Source organism: Scyliorhinus canicula, chromosome 23 (genome assembly GCF_902713615.1).
Source record: "Scyliorhinus canicula chromosome 23, sScyCan1.1, whole genome shotgun sequence".
Taxonomy (NCBI): Eukaryota; Metazoa; Chordata; class Chondrichthyes; order Carcharhiniformes; family Scyliorhinidae; genus Scyliorhinus; species Scyliorhinus canicula.
The window spans coordinates 5,992,437-6,014,502 of NC_052168.1; the positions used below are offsets into that span (position 1 = coordinate 5,992,437).

At 50.9% G+C, this 22,066-nt stretch overlaps 1 protein-coding gene across 2 annotated transcripts; it reads right to left on the reverse strand.

Moving 5' to 3' along the window:
- Positions 1-4,010: 4,010 nt before the first annotated feature.
- Positions 4,011-21,830, reverse strand: chmp2a (charged multivesicular body protein 2A). Of its 2 annotated transcripts, none has more exons than XM_038783509.1 (6): positions 21,693-21,822; positions 19,515-19,696; positions 18,133-18,312; positions 16,089-16,219; positions 10,754-10,815; positions 4,011-6,817 (listed from the first exon to the last, which is right to left on the reverse strand). In XM_038783509.1, the coding sequence occupies exons 2-6, from the start codon at positions 19,680-19,682 to the stop codon at positions 6,699-6,701; spliced, it is 660 nt and encodes a 219-aa protein (XP_038639437.1). In that variant the 5' UTR covers positions 19,683-19,696; positions 21,693-21,822; the 3' UTR covers positions 4,011-6,698. The 2 variants fall into 2 exon arrangements, with proteins under 2 accessions (XP_038639437.1, XP_038639435.1); XM_038783507.1 differs by having other exon boundaries at positions 6,663-6,817; positions 19,515-19,700; positions 21,693-21,830.
- Positions 21,831-22,066: the final 236 nt, after the last annotated feature.

Sequence of the window (22,066 nt, forward strand, 5' to 3'; positions counted from 1 at the left end):
CGAACCTGCTCCATCATTCAACTGCATCATGGCCGATCTTCTACCGCAACACCATTTTCCATGCACTATCCTTTGTTATCTTTAATACCTAGAACCTGCAATCTCAGTCTTGAACATGCTCTGCAGCCCTCTGGGGTCAAGAATTCCAAATATTCACATCAGGCTTAAATAGTCAACTCCTTTTTGAGACTAGACTATGTCCCTTGGTTCTATGGCCACGCCCCCTCCCCCAAAGCCAGCAGAATCATCCTATCCACATCTACCCTGTCGAACACTGTAAGAATTTTCGCTGGTTCAATGGGATCAGCTCATGTTTCTAAACTAGAGAACACAGACCCAATCTCTCCTCATCCCCAGGAATTGGCACAGGTGAACCTTCGTCGCACTGTGGCAAATATATCCTTCCTTAAGGGAGACCAAAACTGCCCACAATACTTCAGGTGTGGTCTGGTGATAAGATTTGTTCATTATTAAAGAGACAGCAGACTAGAATCTTCACATTTGATTTGAGATTTCCATTGCTCAGCCAGAGCTACGATGCAGCACATTAAGATGTGTGTTTGTTTGTCGTGGGCCATAACAGACAAACTGCCCTGAACTCCACGACACACCCATTCCTGGCGAAAGATCCTGCTCATGTCAACATTGGCGAGATTGAGGTATTTGAGCATTCCAGGCCAACATGTCGCCACGTGATGCAACTGGTTTCTAATGCTAGACCGTGCCCTGCATGGGCAGGCTGCATCAGGTCAATTCCCCAACCCAAAGGGGCAGCACGGTAGCATTGTGGATAGCACAATCGCTTCACAGCTCCAGGGTCCCAGGTTCGATTCCGGCTTGGGTCACTGTCTGTGCGTAGTCTGCACATCCTCCCCGTGCGTGCGTGGGTTTCCTCCGGGTGCTCCGGTTTCCTCCCACAGTCCAAAGATGTGCAGGTTAGGTGGATGGGCCATGATAAATTGCCCTTAGTGTCCAAAATTGCCCTTAGTGTTGGGTGGGGTTACTGGGTTATGGGGATAGGGTGGAGGTGTTAACCTTGGGTAGGGTGCTCTTTCCAAGAGCTGGTGCAGACTCGATGGGCCGAATGGCCTCCTTCTGCACTGTAAATTCTATAAATTCTATGCAATGGCAAAGCCATCGTGGAAGGTGCACGCAAGGAGAAAAATTACAAAATAAAAATCAGAAAGTCAAATGTTGGAAGTTTCTCTGCCAGTTCTCCCTCCCAAAAAAAACACAGACCAGCAAATCACAGCGGCAGCACAGAGAATCGCAAGTGCTTGTACCAGGGGAATGCCCACCCATAACCATAATTCCATCCACCAGTTGGCTACCATTCCCCCACCCTCCCCTCCCCACCCTGGGGCATTTGCAGCCTCCTTCTGTTCCTTGCACTCACCAGCACAGATCTGTCAACCAACCATCGCCACTCGAAGATTCAGCCACTCTCCAACAGGAAGATCTACTGAGGACATGGACCCATCGCCCAGTCTTCAGGAGGACCTCTGATGAAGTCACAGCCGATCAGTATCAGCCCCGGCACAGGGACTTACCACCTGGCGCCAATCTAGTTTTGTTTTGAACCAACACTGTTTGGATAAATCTTTTTTAATATAATAAATGTAGACAATTCAATGACTGCTTAATTCGGAATTGAGGACTGCTGCATCACTCACTGAATTCTCAGACGTCAAATGAGACAAGTATCTTTAGCAGCAAGGGAAAGGTCCATGTCACATCCACCATTCAAGAGAGTTGGTCACAGCAGTGGAGGCTGCCATTCAGCCCATCGTGTCTATGCTGGGTCTCTGCAAGAGCAACTCAACTACTCTCATTCCCTCGTCCTTTCCCCGTACACCTGCATTTTTCAATTCCCTGCAGATGCTTATGAAAGCCACGATTAAACCAGCCTCTGCCACACTCTTGAGCAACGCGGTCCCAGATAATTCGCTGCATTTTTTAATTCCCCGCTGGTGCCGTCGCTGGAGAGGTCAGCCTCTGTCAGCTGGTGGTGAGCATGAACGAGAGAAAGCTTCTCCTCCCATCACCGCCGCTTCTTTTGCCAATCATCTCTAACCGCTGGTTCTTGACCCTTTGCCAATGGCGACCTTTCCTCTCTGGCCCGGCCCCTCATGATTTTCAGCACTTCTATCAAATCTCCTCACATCCTTCGTTCCTGCAAGAACCACCCCCAGTTTCTCCAATCTACCTTGGTAACGGAAGGCCCACCCCGCCCTTGGCAACGGAAGCCCCACCCCGCCCTTGGCAACGGAAGGCCCACCCCGCCCTTGGCAACGGAAGGCCCCACCCCGCCCTTGGTAACGGAAGGCCCACCCCGCCCTTGGTAACGGAAGCCCCACCCCGCCCTTGGCAACGGAAGGCCCACCCCGCCCTTGGCAACGGAAGCCCCACCCTGCCCTTGGTAACGGAAGCCCCACCCCGCCCTTGGTAACGGAAGCCCCACCCCGCCCTTGGTAACGGAAGCCCCACCCCGCCCTTGGTAACGGAAGCCCCACCCCGCCCTTGGTAACGGAAGCCCCACCCCGCCCTTGGTAACGGAAGCCCCACCCCGCCCTTGGTAACGGAAGCCCCACCCCGCCCTTGGTAACGGAAGCCCCACCCCGCCCTTGGAACCACCCTCAGGAAGGTTTTCTGCAGCCTCTCTAAAGCCTCCATGTACGCCCTTCACTGCCAGACCCTGGAATTGGCCACAATACCCCGGCTGAGGCCCATTTCCCACCTCACCCCAACTCATTGCATCATTGAAACCTATGGCTGAAGCTTCTAACCATCTCACTATGGCTGGGGTGGCAAGGCTACTCTCTACCCCCCTCCCTCCCTCCCTCTGCCCCCCCTCGCTCTACCCACCCCCTCTCTCTCTATCCCCCTCTCGCTCTCTCTCTCTATACCCCCCTCTCGCTCTCTCTCTCTATACCCACCTCTCGTTCTCTCTCTTCACCCCCCTCATGTTCTCTCTCTTCACCCCCCTCTCGTTCTCTCTCTTCACCCCCCCCCTCTCGTTCTCTCTCTTCACCCCCCCCTCTCGTTCTCTCTCTTCACCCCCCCTCGTTTCTCCTCTCTTCACCCCCCTCTTCGTTCTCTTTCACCCCCCCCTTCGTTCGCTCTCTTTCACCCCCCCCCTCCTCGTTCTCGTCTCTTCACCCCCCCTCTCCGTTCTCTCGCTTCACCCCCCCCCTCTCGTTCTCTCGCTTCAACCCCCCCTCCTCGTTCTCTCTCTTCATCAACCCCCCCCCCCTCTCGTTCTCTATCTTCTTCACTCACCCCACCTCTCGTTCTCTCTCTTCCACCCCCCTCGATCGTTCTCTCCTCGTCTCTCTTCACCCTCCCCCCCCCCTCGCGGTTCTCCTCCTCTTCACCCACCCCCTACTCGTTCTCGTCTCTTCACCCCCCACCTCTCGTTCTCTCTCGTCACCCCCCCCTCATCGTTCTCTCTCTTCACCCCCCCCTCTCGTTCTCTCCTCTTCACCCCCCCTCTCGTTCTCTCTCTTCACCCCCCCTCTCGGTTCCTCATCTCTTCACCCCCCCCTCTCGTTCTCATCGCTTCCCCACCCCCTCTCGTTCTCTCTCTTCCCCCCCCCCCTCGTTCTCTCTCTTCCCCCCCCCTCTCGTTCTCTCTCTTCCCCCCCCCTCTCGTTCTCTCTCTTCACCCCCCCTCTCGTTCTCTCTCTTCACCCCCCCTCTCGTTCTCTCTCTTCACCCCCCCTCTCGTTCTCTCTCTTCACCCCCCTCTCGTTCTCTCTCTTCACCCCCCCTCTCGTTCTCTCTCTTCACCCCCCCTCTCGTTCTCTCTCTTCACCCCCCTCTCGTTCTCTCTCTTCACCCCCCACTCACTCTCTCTCTTCACCCCCCTCTCGCTCTCTCTTCACCCCTCTCTCTCTCTCCACCCCCCCCCCCCCCCCCCCCCCCTCGTCGGACACCTTCACATCCTGGGCCCCACATTGTACCTTCTACAGAAACTGAAAAGTGACATTCAAAAGGAGACTCCAGTAAAATTTCAGAAAAGTCTAAAGAGTGCATAATTTATTGTGACAAAATGAAGGACGAGTGTACACTGTCAAACAAAACAAAATAAAATCCCAATGTAAAAAGCACCCGCAAAAAAAAAAAAGAGGAAAATGTAGTGCAGGCTGCACCTTGCCCCAACCTCCAGCTCCTGTTAACGGCAGAATAGAAATAATACACATTCTTATCAATCCTCTATAACAGGACAGGGAGAGCTTCACAAAAGGTGCATCACCACAGCCGCTTATACAGAAGCTGCGGGATTTCATTTTTAAAAGGGAAATGCAGAGTTACACTGGAGGCTGCTGTACTCTCGCACGTTATCAGTTGTCTAGGTGCACGAGGCAGGTCAACGCGACTCCTCACAGACACAGCCGAGATCTCGAGGGGGACCAGTTATAGATTTCAGCCCCTGGCTCTACACACAGGCACCTCCTTGTCTGGGTAACGCCAAGGGTGGGGGTGATGAAGTACTCTGCCGTACAGACCCCAATGGGGAAGAGAGGCATCAAACTTCTCTCGCTCAACTGGTTCATTAATACTTTACAATCCAAGCTCCTGAAACAATTATTATTAGTGCAGTTTTCTCGGGGAAAGTGGGGGGTCATTTATTGCTTGGCAAGTCAAACGTCTGGGACACAATAAGCAACCCTCCCACAAATCGGTTCATTTTAATATCAAATCACGGAGAGTTAAGCTGCAGAAAAATAGCACATTACAGACCAACCATTCCCCCACCTCAGTTAAGTTGCTCGTTGAAATAGTACATGGTCTGGACTTGCTACTCTGAAAAGTCCTATTTGTGTAGCCTGCTTTTACATAGAGTTATAAGTATTGGGTTCAAGGGCAAATGGAACAGAGCACGACGCAGGTCAGGGGTGGTCTGCTGTCTCAGAGGACGTTGCCCAGGAGACCAGACAGCTTCCAGACACCGGAGAAGCAGCCAGAGAAAGCAGACACCTCTTCCAATCACACCTCACTGGCTTGGTTAATACTAAAGGCGCGACTCACTTGCTGCAGTCCCCGATTCCAGGGAGCTCAGCCTCCCAGCTGTTGAGAGCAGGGTAACCCAGCTAGCGCCGGCCAGCGGGCGCAGCGCTCGCAGTCTGAACAGTGGACCCATGGGGCACCTGCCCTGGCACAAATGACAAGTAGAGAGCTCAGATCTAAACACACAGCCTCAGATTCACTCTTACTATGGGCATGAAGCATCAGTCATTCTCTCATTTAACACCAATCAAGCTCATGGGGTGTTACAATTATAAGTGTAATTTAGGTGCGAGGTATAAGTAGGCCCAGATAGATACACATAATTCAGGCCAAAGTCATATATTCTACCCGAATATTTATATGGTGATTAATTCCTATGCCCACCTTTACAATGTAAACTTTGTGTAAACAGGTCATGTTGTAGTTACACTGTCCCACCAATGGCTGCGCTGTGACAGGAAGGTGGGATTATATTGTGACGTGTATACACGTATTCCATTATAAATGCTGACAGGAATTTATAACAGGAATTTATAACAGAATATGCTAGCACGAAGTGCACACAAGAGATCAGATTTTGAATCTTACTGCGAGATAACGGAGATTGGGATTCTCTTCAAGTTTGGCGCACAGCAATGGAGAGATTGGAATCGTACCTCACCCTGGCCTTAGTACGTGCTTTCCTTATATATAAATCTCATGGGAAACAAATGAATCTTTTAAGTTGGTAGGTAGGGGGTGGGGTGGACATAATGGGTCTCAGCAGCACTCGAGGGTGGAAATCAAAGCTTCTGCCCCCGATTGCTGCTCAGTACCTCGACGGAAAGTGCAGCGGATCTGGTTGGACTGCAGTGCCCTTCCCGAGTTGAAGAGCTGACGGAGGCCTGAAGGAAGGTGCTGCTGCTGCATGTATGTTGGCGGCAGAGGTATCAGGGCACAACCGTGGTGTTAAAAGCATGACACGCGTGCTCCGCAGGTGGAGCAGAAATCCCAGTTCTTATACCAGTGACGGTACAGGCGAGAGGTCCCGGCCCAGGGCCGTTCTCCTGCAGCTTTACCATTTCGGCAGCGCCCCCTGAAGGACATCACGGGAGCCGGATTCCTGTCGGACATCCACAGGAGGCCCAACAGCTTCATCGCAGCGTGCGCAACATGCTTTAACATCTACGTCTGCAGACACGAACATAACCTTCCAATTTACCACCGCTGTCACTTTACTAACTCCCGTGGAGCCTGGGTTTGTGTGGATTTGTGCCCAGTACCTCCTGCCCTCCCTCACTTTGGTGGTTATCAACATGCAGGTGGGAAGGAGGGGGGGGTTTGAGTGATACAGGGGGCGGGGAAAGCAGCAAGGAAAAGAAATAAACTGCCCGCAAACAACTTCCGAACTACCTTTAGCAGCAGGCTCCCCAAGACCTCCAGCAAAAGCAGCTTGGGTGTGTAAGAATGAGTGGCACTGCCATGCTGTGCTGTGCCAGGTCTGCCCACGCAGTAGAGGAGGTCCTGCAGAATCTTGCTCCCGCGCCAACTGCACAGCTCGATGATCATTCCCATAAGCGTTAAAAGGTACAAGATAACTAAATCACTATTTCTCCGTGCAAGTCGGCATCATTCCACCCTCCCCGGATTTCAGATATAAACAAAACAAAAGAGAAAAAATATATATATACACATCATCATCGTCTCTCTCAGTCTTTACGGAGATTTTTCAGCCGTTTTTCCAGGTCGGCATCTGCATCTTCCAGGACCACAGGCTCCGCTTTCTTCCCGGCAGCAACGCTGAGAGACGCTCCGGTGCTGGGGAGGTCTGGAAGGGAAATGGGAAATGTGAGGCGTCTAGCTGGACAGGGAACTGTTGGCATTACCAGAGTCCGTTCAGAATGGCAGCTCTCGCCGACACTTGGATTTATACAGCACCTCAAATTGAATAGGACCTCCCCAAGGGCATTAAAAAATAAGATTTGACAACGGTCAACTCATCTCAGAGGCCAGAAGGTCACAGGGTTCAATGTCCAGAGAGTAGTCCAGACTGACACTCCCAGTGCCAGCACTGGGAGAGTGCCGCACTGTCAGATGCGCTGGACATTAAACTAAGATCCCAACTACCTTCTATGGAGGACATAAAAATGGACCTGAGGCTTAAGGAGGAACAGGAATGGCAGCTCAACAAATCCTGACGGGGTTCTCAGACCAGATAGAGAGGGTGTAAAAAAATAAAGGAGGGGGAGTGGTAATTCTGGGCGAGGAAGCAATTACAGATATGAGAAGGGAGGATATATTAGAGTGATCATCAATTGAGGACACATGGATTTGGCTTAGGAACAAGAAAAGGGGCAGTTACACTACCAGGGGTTCTGTTAGCCCCCCCCAAACTGTCAGAAATAGAAGAGCAAATACACAGGCAATTCTCCGAGGTGTGCAAAAACAGTAGGGGAGCAATGATAGGGGATTTTAACTACCCCAGTAATAACTGGGATAGTTTCAGTGTAAAGAATAGAGGGATTCTTAAGGTGCATTCGGAGAGCCTTTTAGTCAGTATGTAGCAAGTTCAACAAGAGAGGGCGTGGCTGTGGGCTTAGTGTGTGGAAATGAAGCTGGGCAGGTGGAAGGAGTGGTAGTGGGGGGAGCATTTCGGTAGTAGTGACCATAACCCAGTTAGTTTTCACATCATTATGGAAAAGGACGAAGCTAAAACTCGAGTTAAAGTTCTAAACTGGGGCAAGGCCAATTTTACTAAGCTGTGGAATGACTTGGCAAAGGTGGACTGGAAACTGGAGCCACTTGAAGGTAAATCAGTGTGAGAGCAGTGGGAGGTATCCAAAGGGGAGAGTAAACATGTTCCCACCAAGAAAATGGGTGGGATGGTCACATTTACAGCGCCCCCCCCGAATGTCAAGGATCTTACAGAGCGAGGTTAAGGCAGAAGGCGAAAGTTTGCGTCCATCACAGAGAACTGACTACTAGAGAATACCCGAGAGTGAAACCAAAAAGGAAATTAGGAGAGCAAAGAGAGGACATATTGGCAAGCAAAACCAAAGAGGACCCAAAGATGTCTTATCAATGCATTAAATGCAAGAGGAAAACGTAAGAGGACAACTAAGGAACGAATAGGGCCCATAAAAGACCAAAAAGGAAACCTGTGTGTGGAGACAGAGGATGTGGACATGGTTCTGCATGAACACTCTTGTGTCTGTCTTCACAAAAGAGGGGCCAATGCAGGCGTTGTAGTTGAGGAGGAGGTGCGTGGAGCTGTGGATGTGATTAACAGAGAGAGAGAGGAAGTACGAATGGGATTAGTGTCCTTGACAGTGGATAAATCACCAGAGCGGATGAAATGTACCCCAGGGTGTTCAAAGAAGCCAGGGAGGAAATAGCGGAGGGTCTCTGACCACCATTTTCCAATCCTCACTCCGGATGCGGGCGAGGTGCCGGAGGATCTGTTCACGTTGTACCTTTGGTTAATAACGGAGCGAGGGATCAATCAAATAATTACAAGCCAGTCAGTCCAATCTCAGTGGTGGGAAAATTATCGGAATCGATTGGGAGGGACAGGATAATCTGTCACTGAGGAAAACACTGATTAATCAAGGCTAGCCAGCATGGATTTGTTAAGGGAAAGTAGAGTCTGACTAATTTGGTTTAAATTTTTGAGGAAGTAACGAGGAGGATCAAGGAGGCAAGTTGAGTTGATGCGGTCGGAATGGATTTTGTTAATGTTTTGGACAAGGTCCCACGGGGCAGACTGGTTAAAAGTAAGTAAGAGCCCATGGGATCTTGCTGAATGCAGCAAGATGGATACAAGATGGGCTCAGCGCCAGGAAACAAAGGGTAATTTTGTAACGTGGATGTTTTTGTGACTGGAAGGTGGTTTCCCGTGGGGCTCAATGCCAGGTCCCCTGCTTTTGTGGTATGTCTTAACGATTTGGAAATAAATGTAGAGGGAACGATGAAAAAGTCTGCAGATGACAAATATTGGCCAGGTGGTGGGATAGTGAGGAGGGCAGCTGTGGACTGCAGGAAGCTATCAATGGCTTCGTCAGGTGGGCAGAAAAGTGACAAATGGAATTGAACCCAGAGAAGTGCGAGGTGATGCGTTTGAGGAGGTCAAACAAGGCAAAGGATTGCACAATAAACGGGAGGAGACAGAACTGTAGAGGAAGTGAGGGACCTTGCAGCAAGTGTCCACCGATTCCGCAGGACAGGCCGACAAGATGGTTAAGGCGGCAAATGGAATCCTTTCATTTATTAACCAAGGTACTGAATAGAAGCCATGATGTGGAGATGCCGGCGTTGGACTGGGGTGAGCACAGTAAGAAGTCTTACAACACCAGGTTAAAGTCCAACAGGTTTGTTTCAAACACGAGCTTTCGGAGCACGGCTCCTTCTTCAGGTGAATGAACATTCACCTGAAGAAGGAGCCGTGCTCCGAAAGCTCGTGTTTGAAACAAACCTGTTAGACTTTAACCTGGTGTTGTAAGACTTCTTACTGAATAGAAGAGCAGGGAGGTGATGCTGAAACTGTATAGAACCTGCGATCGGCCACAACTGTACGCAGTTCTGGCCTCCTCATTACAGAAAGGATGTGATTGCGTTAAGAGAGGGTACAGAGGAGATTGACGAGGGTGTTGCCAGCGCTGGAAAACTGCAGCTATGAGGAAAAGTTGGGGAGAGGCTGGAGTTGTTCTCCCTGGACAGAGAAGCGGAGGGGTGTTTTGATTGAGATGTGTGTGTGGTGAATGTGATTCACACCATATATAGTTGCCAATATCACTCCATGTATATATGTTCGTTATCTACCCATTGCAAGTGCAGTTGCACTATCCGACCACCAGGGGGAGTCGCTCTGGGAGTACGCGAGAGTTTGTACTGGGCTCCTCCCCCTGGGACCGATGTATAAAGATCAGTGCCTTAGAGCCAGCCTGCCATTTCACCTGAAGCTCAACGACGAATAGGCTGGCTCTGTTGTAAGTGTATTAAAGCCTCTGTTCAGATCCAACTACACGTGTTCGCTGAATTGATGGTTCCATCAATGTGCAAAATGTTGAGGTTAGAGAGGAAGGGAAGGGACTGTTTCCTTTAGCAGAGGGGGGTTTTGGAAGTCACTACCTCACAGGGTGGTAGAGGCAGAAACCCTCAACTCGTTCCAAAGGTGTCGGGATGTGCGCCGTAGGGTCGGTAACCGGCAGGGCAACGGACCAAACGCTGGAATCATGCCGGGTGGCTCGTTCTTCAGCCGGCGCAGATACGATGGGCCGAGTGCCATAAACTGTCTACGATTGGACATGATTATACCGAAGAACCAGGTGCGTTCCCCACACTCTCTATTTACCTCTCGACTAAAATCACTTCACCAGAAATCTGGTTGTGGGAACTTGCTGTGCGCTAATTGGTTGCTGAATTTCCTGCAGTACAACCGCACTTCCAAAAAAATACTTCATTGACTGGAAAGCACTTTTTTGGGACATCCAGGAGTCACGGACAGCGCTGTACAAATCCAAGTCTTTCTTTCTCGAGATCCCAACATCAGACAGCACGTCGCAAGTTCTGCGCGACTGCCCCGACACCGACCGGCGGTAACTTAAGACATGGAAACACGAACAGGCAAAGGCGGGCAAACAGAACCCGTCCGTTCAGAAGCGGCTCGGCTGTCGGTGGGACAAGTTGTCTTGGCAACCCTGCACCAACAGGTTCCCAGGCAACCTGCGCCAGACACGAGGTGCGACCAATCGGTTCAGATACTCACTGGACAGTTCGTCAGTCAGGTTGAGGCCAAGTTCGTCCAGCACTTGAGACACAATCGCATCACTGCAGAGGCAAAACAAAAATCAGTCGGCGCGTCCAACACAAGCCACTCTGCCATTTTCTCTTCCGCAATCAATAGGAGAGACTGACCATTTAGGGGATAGACGGAGGTGGGGATTCGACTTTCTAGGGAGTTGGGGGCCAGAAGAGGAGAAAGAACATAGAACATGGAACATAGAACATTACAGCGTAGTACAGGCCCTTCGGCCCTCGATGTTGCACCGACCTGTGAAACCCCTCTAAAGTCCATCTACACTATTCCCTTATCGTCCATATGTCTATCCAATGACCATTTGAATGCGTTTAGTGTTGGCGAGTCCACTACTGTTGCAGGCAGGGCATTCCACGCCCCTACTACTCTGAGTAAAGAACCTACCTCTGACATCTGTCCTCTATCTATCTCCCCTCAATTTAAAGCTATGTCCCCTCGTGCTAGACATCACCATCCGAGGAAAAAGGCTCTTGATGTCCACCCTATCTAATCCTCTGATCATCTTGTATGCCTCAATTAAGTCACCTCTTAACCTTCTTCTCTCTAACGAAAACAAGCTCAAGTCCCTCAGCCTTTCCTCGTAAGATCTTCCCTCCATACCAGGCAACATCCTGGTAAATCTCCTCTGTACCCTTTCCAATGCTTCCACATCCTTCCTATAATGTGGCGACCAGAACTGCACGCAATACTCCAAATGCGGCCGCACCAGAGTTTTGTACAACTACAACATGACCTCATGGCTCCGAAACTCAATTCCTCTACCAATAAAAGCTAACACACCGTACGCCTTCTTAACAACCCTCTCAACCTCTCCCTCTCTCAAAGTACCCAACAGCATCCTGTGGGAGAGGGTTGCCGATTCCAACTACATTTGTGCTTCCTAAGGGCAGCACGGTGGCGCAGTGAGTAGCACTGCTGCCTCACGGCGCCGAGGTCCCAGGTTCGATCCCGGCTCTGGGTCACTGTCCGTGTGGAGTTTGCACATTCTCCCCGTGTTTGCGTGGGTTTCGCCCCCACAACCCAGAAAGGTGCAAGCTAGGTGGATTGGCCACTCTAAATTGCCCCTTAATTGGAAAAATGATTGGGTACACTAAATTTAAAAAAAAAAAAAAAAAAAATGTTGTGCTTCCTGGCATCGCACACCCCCCTCCCCTGATCGGTCTGGCTCTAGTTTTAAGGTTTTGCCCCTCGTTCTGGGTTCTCCCACCAGGGTGAAATAGTTTCCTCGCTCCTTCAATCACCATAGCCAGGTCAGCTTAGTCTTCCTGTACTCGAGGGAACACAAGCCCAATCTGCGCAGTCTGTCATTGTTCCTTCCTTTCCGATCCAGTATCCATTTGCACTTCAAAACCCCCTCACTTCAAACCCAATACATCCTGCAATAATTACAGCACAGGGGGGAGCCATTCACCCCATCGTCTTCATGCCAGCTCTCTGCAAGAGCTACTCAGCTGGCACCACACCCCTCCGCCCCTGGCCTTTTCTCCTAGACCTGTTATTTCTTTCCTTTCAAGTGCTTATCCTAGTCCTTGTCGAGAGTCAACATTTATTTTTTATAAATTTAGAGTACCCAATTCTTGTTTATCCAATTAAGGGGCAATTTAGCGTGGCCAATCTACCTATCCTGCACATCTTTGGGTTGCGGGGGTGAGACCCACGCAGACATGGTGGGAATGCGCAAACTCCACACGGACAGTGACCCAGAGCCGGGACCGAACCTGGGACCTCAGTGCTGTGAGGCAGCAGTGCTAGCCACTGTGCCACCGTGCTGCCCACCACCCCCTCATGATTTTAAACACATCTATCAGCTCTCCCCTCTTCTCTAAATTGAACAGCAGCTTATATCTGGAACCATTCTCGTAAATCCTTTTTTTATCCTCCCCAAGCTGTGGGCCTGTACTCATTGGAGTTCAGAAGAATGAGGGGTAACATTATTGAGACATACAGGATTCTCGGGGGGGCTTGACAGGGTCGATGCTGAGAGGTTGTTTCCCCTTGTGGGAGAGTCTAGGACCAGAGGGCATCATCTCAGAGTGAGGGAGTCACCCATTTAAGGCAGAGATGAGGAGGAATTTCTTCAACTCTGTGGGTAGTGAATCTGTGGAATTCTTTACCGCAGAGAGCTGTAGAGGCTGGGACGTTAAGCATGTTCAAGGCTGAGATAGACAGATTTTTAAATCAGCAAAGGGAATCAAGGGTGACGTGGAGATGGTGGCGTTGGACTGGGGTGAGTACAGTAAGAAATCTTACAACACCAGGTTAAAGACCAACAGGTTTCACTAGCGAATCACTAGCTTTCAGAGTGTAGCTCCTTCCTCAGGTGAATGGGGATAAGGGGGGGAAAGTGGAGTTGAGGATTATCACGTCGGATCAGTCATGATCTCGTTGAATAGTGGAGCAGACTCAATGGGCTGAATGGCCTTCATCTGCTCTCAAATCTTATGGTCTTAATCGGACACAATACTCCAGTTAAGGGCCAAAGCTACTTCCTTACTTTATACCTCTATTTCTAAAGCCCAAGATCCCTTATGCTTTATTAAACGACTTCCTCAACCTGCCCTGCCACCTTCAAGGAATTTCACGCCTGTCCTTCCTGATGTGATAACAATGCCCCAAATGGGACTCTCCCCCCCACCCCCCCCCCCCCCCCCCCCCCCCTCCTCCCGAGCTCGGTACAGCTGCAACATCATAGTGATGTGCGCTTGACTGTTCTCAGTGAAGCTGCCCCATTGTTGGGCGAACCCCAATCGCAGGTCATCTGAAAACCAACAGGTGTGAATGAACATAATGAGGAAATGAACAGAAAGGCATGATGGGTAGTTAGGCCAAGTCTGGAGTAAAATCTTACTACAGTAGAATAAGGAGTTAGGTTAGCGGACTTTTAAACATCTCTAGCTTAGGCTGGAGAAAATGGGTAGCAGTCTGTGGTTGCCTGTAACTGAGACTCCATCATAGGCAGATATCTGATCCAAACGGAATGAACGCTGCCCCCCCCCCCCCCCCCCATCACTCTGCGCGGTGGAGAATTGCAGTGAGACAGCCTCGTCGCAGCACAGATGACCTCAAACAAATTTACAAACCATCTCCCACCGGCCAAAACCAGTGTCTAGTTCATCCAGCCAGTTCTGCCCACTCCTGATATTCTACCCCCCACTTCTCCTGAAGCACGGACTCGCCCTGTGGCGTGTTCCCCAGACTCCCGCACTCGGGTATCTCACCCAATCCCACACGCAGACCAGTTTGGGAAGGCTACAATCCGACAGACAAACCCCATCCTGATCGTGCCCACAAACATCAGCTTCCACCTGTGTTCTTTAACTGGGCAGGAAACCATTCCACTGAATAGTGAATCAATGGTGGAGGACACGGAGAGCAGGGCCCAAGGGGAAAACAGGAGATACTGGGAGAATCGTCTCTCACGAACATCCGGAGGGTTAATAGGACGGAAAACAGCGCTGGAAGCCAGATCTACAATAACTTAAAAAATGAAATATATGGGTCAAGGGTGTAATTTGCTGATTCCTTCAGAGCACAAGTACAGGGGAGATGGGATGAATGGCCTGCATTTCTGCTGCAAGGCATTTTTATTCTATGACCTTTGCAAGTAACATGCAAACAGTAGGTGGCTGTTACCTACGGGAGCTGCGAGATGTGCCTGGCACAAGTAATTCACATCACAGTAAGCTCCCGGACCTCCTGCTAGCCAGTGTGAATCATCAGCTCGAGTCACCAGCACGTCACGGAGCTGGTTCCGGAGTCCGGCACAGAATGGGAGCAGAGATTTGGGAAGCGGTCACACGCCAGGGCTCAGGATAAGGATAAGGACGTGACCGTGAATGGTGGAACAGGCTTGAGGCGTTGAACGGGCTGCATGTGTGTCCTTCATGATGTTAATTATATTGTTAAGATATAATTTTATTGTTAAGACAGCTGAAGGGCAGCCAGGTTCGATTCCCGGCTTGGATCACTGTCTGTGCGGAGTCTGCACGTTCTCCCCGTGTCTGCGTGGGTTTCCTCCGGGTGCTCCGGTTTCCTCCCACAAGTCCCGAAAGACGTGTTTGTTAAGTGAATTGGGCATTCTGAATTCTCCCTCCGTGTACCCGAATAGGCGCCGGAGTGTGGCGACTCGGGATTTTCACAGTAACTTCATCGCAGTGTTAATGTAAGCCTACTTGTGACAATAATAAAGATTTTTTTTTTTAAATTTAGAGTATCTAATTCATTTTTTCCAATTAAGGGGCAATTTAGCGCGGCCAATCCACCTAGCTTGCACATTTTTTTGGGTTGTGGGGGTGAAACCCACGCAAACACAGGGAGAATGTGCAAACTCCACACGGACAGTGACCCAGAGCTGGGATCGAACCTGGGACCTCTGCGACACTTGCCTTCTACAATAATAAAGATTATAATTAAGTAATCAGAGCACTTGTAAAGAGTGACTGTGCCTTCCGTGACTGGTGGGTACCACAGTTCTTCATCAGTCCCCATAATAACATTTTCATTTGATTGGACAAGTTTCCTTTAAGATTGTGTCTTTTGTTACACTGTCTCTTTAAGGGGCGATTGCTTTAATTTAACTGGTTAGTTTGATTAATTTGTCCAGTTTATTTTATGGGTTACTGAAAAGAATATAGCCAAGTTCCACACACGGGTACGGCCTCAACCGGGACCTGGGATTCATGTCACATTAAATTCACCCCCCATCATCTGGCCCGGGCTTGCAAAATCCTACCAACTGTCCTGGTTTTAGACAATTCACCCCTCTTTAACCTGTGATTATCCCTCTCTCTGGATCGGTCAAGACTTAATTACCTGCAAATGCTCGCATTCAAAGTATCGTCTTGCATCTTTGAATTTGTCTATATAAATCTTTCTGGAACACACCTCTTCATTCACCTGAGGAAGGAGCAGTGCTCCGAAAGTTCGTGTTTGAAACAAACCTGTTGGACTTTAACCTGGTGTTGTCAGACCTCTTACAAAAAAAATAGAGAAAGACTACGCCTTCCATGTGGGCAATGCAGCGGCTGGAGCGTATCATTGGCTCCCAAAACAACACTTTGTTTTAGTTTAAGTTTCCTTTAAATCCTGATCAGGATTGCTGGGACACTGGATGAGTTGGGAGGAGACAGACATTACGCAAGGTTGCATTCTGTAACAAAGGAACTACCGCAAAAAGGACAGGCGTCTGGTTTTATACTTCAACACCTCGTATGGGATACACTTCTCATTGTATTGCTCCGGATCCCATTTCCCCAACACCCACTGTGGGGTATCCTTCACTGACCTCTCTTCCTCGTCATCTTCGTCGCCCATGGCATCATCAATGGCGTCATTCATCATTTCCTCCTTCATGTCCATGATCTCCGACTGCTTCTCAAACTCCATCATGATCTTCTGAATCTGAGGCAGTTTCAACTGCAACATGGGAGAACAGGATTCGGGAGGGAATAAAGGTCAGTAGCTCTCGTGCAGGAGGAAATCCGGGTACCCCAAGTAGCGATCACAAACAGCGTTTGGTCTAAATATGTGGTCGAAAACACGTGTCATCCCTACAGTTCCTCCCAAAAGCAGAAAGCAGTGATCTTAAGCTTTGGCTACAAGTACAGGATAACTAAAGCCCCTGGTCAAAAATAAATAGTGCAAATCGCGCATTCTGAAACGGAAGGCTAAATGAACGCTGGTTACTGGAATAAACAATATTACCAATCACAACATCTGAAGAGAAAAGGCAGTTAATTTATCCCATCCTTTCCCTTTCTAGATGGATGGAATGCTGGTTAGCAGAGAGGAAGCAAAAAGTTGGAATAAATGGGTCTTTTGCTGATTGACAGACCAGTGACTAGTGGGATAGTGATGCATGGATCGGTGTCTGGACCCCATCTGTTCACATTATATATTAATGATTTGGACGAGGGAACTAAATGTGTTATCTCCAAATTTGCAGATGATACAAAGTTGGGTGGGAGGGCGAGTTGTGAGGAGGGTGCAGAGATGCTTCAGCGGGATTTGGACAGGGTGAGCGAGTGGCCATATGCATGGCAGATTCAGTATAATGTGGATAAATGCGAGGTTATCCACGTTGGTCGCAAAAACAGGAAGGCAGATTATTATTTGATTGGGTATAAATTGAGAGAGGCGGATACTCAGCGAGACCTTGGTATCCTCGTGCATCAGACGCTGAAAGTAAGCACGCAGGTACAGCAGGCAGTAAAGGAGGCAAATGGTAGGTTGTCCTTCATAGTGAGAGGATTTGAGTATAGGAACAGAGATATTTTACTGCAATTGTACAGGGCATTGGTGAGGCCACAGCTGGAGTATTGTGTGCAGTTTTGGGGTCCTTATCTGAGGAAGGATGTTCTTGCTATGGAGGGAGTGCAGCGAAGGTTTACCAGGCTGATTCCTGGGATGGCGGGACTGTCATATGAGGAGAGACTAAATTGGTTAGGATTATATTCATTGGAGTTTAGAGGAGATAGAGGGGATCTCATAGAAACTTATAAAATTCTAACAGGATTAGACAGGGGAGATTCAGAAACAATGTTCCCGATGGTGGGGGAGCCCAGAACCAGGGGTCATGGTTTGAGGATAAGGTGCTGAGATGAGGAGAAATTTCTTCACCCAGAGAATGGTGAATCTGTGGAATTCACTCCCAGACAGTAGTTGAGGCCAAAACGTTGTAGAATTTCAAGAAGGAATTAGATACAGCTCTTGGAGCTAAAGGGATACATGGTGGGAGAGGCGGGATCAGGATATTGAACTTGAGGATCAGCCACGATCATAATGATAGCCGAGGTAGGTTCTTTACTCAGAGAGTGGTTGGGGCGTGGAATGGACTGTCTGTTGTGAAAGTGGAGTCGGACACTTTAGGAACTTTCAAGCAGTTATTGGATAGGCACATGGAGCACATCAGAATGACAGGGAGTGGGATAGCTTGATCTTGATTTCGGACAAAGCTAGGCACAACATCGCGGGCCGAAGGGCCTGTTCTGTTCTATGTAATAGTGGAACAGGCTCGAATGGCCACCGCCTGCTTGTCTTTTATGTATGTTTCTATGTAAACGCTGATAAAATGTTTGAAAAATTCCCAGCATTTTTAAAAATTCACTCCAGGAGGTACTGAAATCCCTCAGCATCGCTGTAATCACCATGGGTCTCACAACTCTGAACGTCCCGTTGCTATGATGCCTTGTACATGGCAGCAACCAAACCCATGGGCGAAAGATCCAGCTCTCTAATTCCTCTCCTGCAACACCCACTCTCTCACTACCCCCTCAGCCTACACTTGCTCACTCCAGCAGTAACAAAGGTATGGGCAGGCCCTATCTTACCTGCTGGTTCATGGTGGCCATGGCCTTAGTGACACCCTTCATTGCCTGGGCCATGGTGTTGTTGGATTTCAGCGTCTGAATCTTCAGGGACACCGCCTGGATATTCGCCTTCATCATGATAAATTTCTTCACGTAGCGCCGTGTTCGCACCAAGTCTTTCGCCATTATCTTAACTGCGTCCTAGGAGTTGGAAAAAAAAACCCAGAAAGGCTCATAAGCGAAGTCTAGAACTGCTCAGACAATCACCAGATTTACAGACACAGAAACAGGCCATTCAGCCCAAATAGTCCATGCTGTTATTTATACTCCACACGAGCCTCCTCCCTCTCTATCAACCTATCTTCCTATTCCTTTCTCTCTCCTGTACCTCTTTGAACATCTGAAATAGGGGCAGAAATAGACCACTCCGCTGTGAGCCTCTCCACCTGCCATTCAGTAAGTTCATGGCTGATGTGGTGTCAAGTTCTACATTCACATATACCCGTGATCCCCATCCCTAACAAGAATCTATCTCTGCCTTAAACATACCCAATGACCCCGGCCTCCACCGCCTTCTGAAACACAGGTCCAAAGTCACACAACCCTCCGAGAAATAATTTCTCCTCATCTCGGTCCTGAAAGGGCGACCCCTAATTTTAAAACCGTGCCCTCTGTTTCTGGACTCACCCACAAGAGGAAACATAATTTCCACGTCCGCCTTGTCAAGGTCGTTCAGGATAATATGCACTTCAATCAAATCATCCTTCACTCTTTTAAACTCCAGTGGAAGCAAAACCAATACGTCCAACCTTTCCTCACAAGACGACACGTTCATTCCAGGTATTAATTTAGTAAACCTCCTCTGAATTGCCTCCAATGCATAATAATAATAATAATCTTGATTGTCACAAGTAGGCTTACATTAACACTGCAATGAAGTTACTGTGAAAAGCCCCCAGTCGCCACATTCCGGCGCCTGTTCGGGTACACGGAGGGAGAATTCAGAATGTCCAATTCACCTAACAGGCATGTCTTTCGGGACTTGTGGGAGGAAACCGGAGCACCCGGAGGAAACCAACACAGACACGGGGAGAACGTGTAGACTCCGCACAGAGAGTGACCCAAGCCGGGAATCGTATCCTGGAGCCAGGCGCTGTGAAGCAACAGTGCTAACCACTGTGCTACCTTCCCGCCCATTGCTGAAATTTCTGTCTTGGTGGCTTAAAATATGAATCAAAAGAATTACGATTAGACCTGGAACCACCATTGCAGATTACCCAAGGCACGTTCAACTCATTACAATGTAACTGTGACGCAAATCGCCATCTTGAATTCCCATACTCGAAAGTGGCAGGAAGCTACCTTCCACGAAAGAATTCCTCAACATCTTCTCTCACGCGTACCATCTGTCCTTGTTTAGCCATTTTCTTAATGTCGGCGATGATTTTCTTCTCCTGCTGCTCCAGTTTCTGCCGCTCCCGGTCCAGCTCCCGCATGGCCCGATTCAGGGCCCGCTGGTTCTGCCGGAGCATCTCCTCCGGGGTCTTTCTCCTACCGAATATGGCATTCATGGTGCTTCAGTGAGCTGAGGGAGGGAGGGAAGGCAGCAAGAGGGGGGTCAGCACAGTTTAACCAGGCAACGCTGTTCTTTCAACAGAAAAAAAAAATCACAATTCTCACGCAGGCTTTCCGGATGCCACAAAGGAAGGAATCACTTGAATTTAGAGCCTTTCTCAATGTCGCAAAACACTTGAGCCAGTGGTGTATCCTTATTGTCGGAGACATCATCCAATTAGCACACCGCAAGCTCCCACAAAAATCAACGTGACAATGACCGGATGATTATATATATTTTTTTAAACTTATGTGGGTTGAGGGATAAATATTGGTCAGGTCACTGGGGAGAACTCCTCAGCTCTTCTTCAAAATAGCGCCATGGGATCTTTTACAAGGAGCTCAGTTTGACTCCCTCAGCACTGCACTGGGAGAGGCAGCATGGACCGGGTACTCAGGCCGAGAGAGGGCAGGCATAAACCCATAAATCTCCTGGCAATAGGATGCAACCCACAGAACCGTGGTGAATCCTGAAAAACCACAAAAACAAACCCACCCCCACCGCCAGTTCTACCAGAAGAGGGGCAAACAACCCTTCAGGTTGGTGCCCTGGAGAGGGGGAGAGGGCTGAGGGGAGAGGATAGTGGTGAGGGGGGGGGGGGGGGAGAACGGTGAGAGTGGGACGCTGAGGGTGGGTGAGGGGGGGATGGTGAGGGGTGGGAACGGTAAGGGTGGGACGCTGAGGGGGGGGATGGTGAGGGGTGGGTGAGGGGGGACGGTGAGGGTGGGTGAGAGGAGGGGACGGTGATGGTGGGTATGGGGGGATGGTGAGGGTGGGTATGGGGGGACGGTGAGGGTGGGTATGGGGGGACAGTGAGGGTGGGTATGGGGGGACGGTGAGGGTGGGTATGGGGGGACGGTGAGGGTGGGTATGGGGGGACGGTGAGGGTGGGTATGGGGGGACGGTGAGGGTGGGTATGGGGGGACGGTGAGCGTGGGTATGGGGGGACGGTGAGCATGGGTATGGGGGGTACGGTGAGGGTGTGTATGGGGGGACGGTGAGGGTGGGTATGGGGGACGGTGAGCGTCGGTATGGGGGGGGCGGTGAGGGTGGGTATGGGGGAACGGTGAGGGTGGGTATGGGGGAACGGTGAGGGTGGGTATGGGGGGACGGTGAGTGTGGGGGGACAGTGAGCGTGGAGACAGTGAGGGTGGGTATGGGCAGTACGGTGAAGGTGGGTATGGGGAGTACAGTGAAGGTGGGACGGTGAGGGTGGGTATGGGGGGCGGTGAGCGTGGGTATGGGGGGACGGTGAGTGTGGGTATGGGGGGACGGTGAGGTTGGGGACAGTGAGGGTGGGTATGTGGGGTACGGTGAGGGTGGGTATGGGGGGTACGGTGAGGGTGGGTATGGGGGGTACGGTGAGGGTGGGTATGGGGGGTACGGTGAGGGTGGGTATGGGGGGTACGGTGAGGGTGGGTATGGGTGGGACGGTGAGGGTGGGATGGTGAGGGTGGGTATGGGGGGTACGGTGAGGGTGGGTATGGGTGGGACGGTGAGGGTGGGATGGTGAGGGTGGGTATGGGTGGGACAGTGAGGGTGGGTATGGGGGGTACGGTGAAGGGGGGACGGTGAGGGTGGGGAAGGAGGGTGGTGGGGTTTAAGCTGCCCCCTCCCCTCTGCTCGGTCGGCTCCCCTCCCCTCCTCCGGGCGGGCGGCTCCCCTCCCCTCCTCCGGGCGGGCGGCTCCCCTCCCCTCCTCCGGGCGGGCGGACCCCCTTCCCCGGGCGGGCGGGCGGATCCCCTTCCCCGGGCGGGTGGGCGGATCCCCTTCCCCGGGCGGGCGGGCGGATCCCCTTCCCCGGGCGGGCGGGCGGGCGAATCCCCTTCCCCGGGCGGGCGGGCGGACCCCCTTTCCCGGGCGGGCGGACCCCCTTCCCCGGGCGGGCGGGCGGGCGGATCCCCTTCCCCGGGCGGGCGGGCGGATCCCCTTCCCCGGGCGGACCCCCTTTCCCGGGCGGGCGGACCTGTCTCTCTCTCTGACTCCTGGATCTCCGGTGGGCTCGGGGCCTCTGCTTCCTGTTGTTGTCGATGACGTCACCGGCGCCTCCGGCCAATGGGAAAGGTCGGCCGCAGTGACGCACTGCCGGCGGATGACATCACGCGTCACAACGTCAGCGACGTGACCTCTCCACCCCGCGCAGGCAGCCTGGGAAAGGCTGGCAGCAGCATTGGCCAGTGGCTGTGTGTTTGCAACTAATAACAATTATCATCAATATTGTCACTGGTAGGCTTCCATTAACACTGCAATGAAGTTACTGTGAAAAGCCCCTAGTCGCCACATTCCGGTGCCTGTTCGGGTACACGGAGGGAGAATTCAGAATGTCCAATTCACCTAACA

What these genes read in the sequence shown, in the direction of transcription:
- chmp2a (XM_038783509.1), bottom strand. Translation starts at nt 19,682, where the DNA reads ATGAATGCCATATTCGGTAGGAGAAAGACCCCGGAGGAGATGCTCCGG. An exon ending in TGGCTAAACAAGGACAGATG is followed by an intron (nt 18,313 to 19,514) that starts GTACGCGTGAGA and finishes TCCAACTCCTAG; the next exon opens with GACGCAGTTAAGATAATGGC. An exon ending in TGGCCACCATGAACCAGCAG is followed by an intron (nt 16,220 to 18,132) that starts GTAAGATAGGGC and finishes CCCATGTTGCAG; the next exon opens with TTGAAACTGCCTCAGATTCA.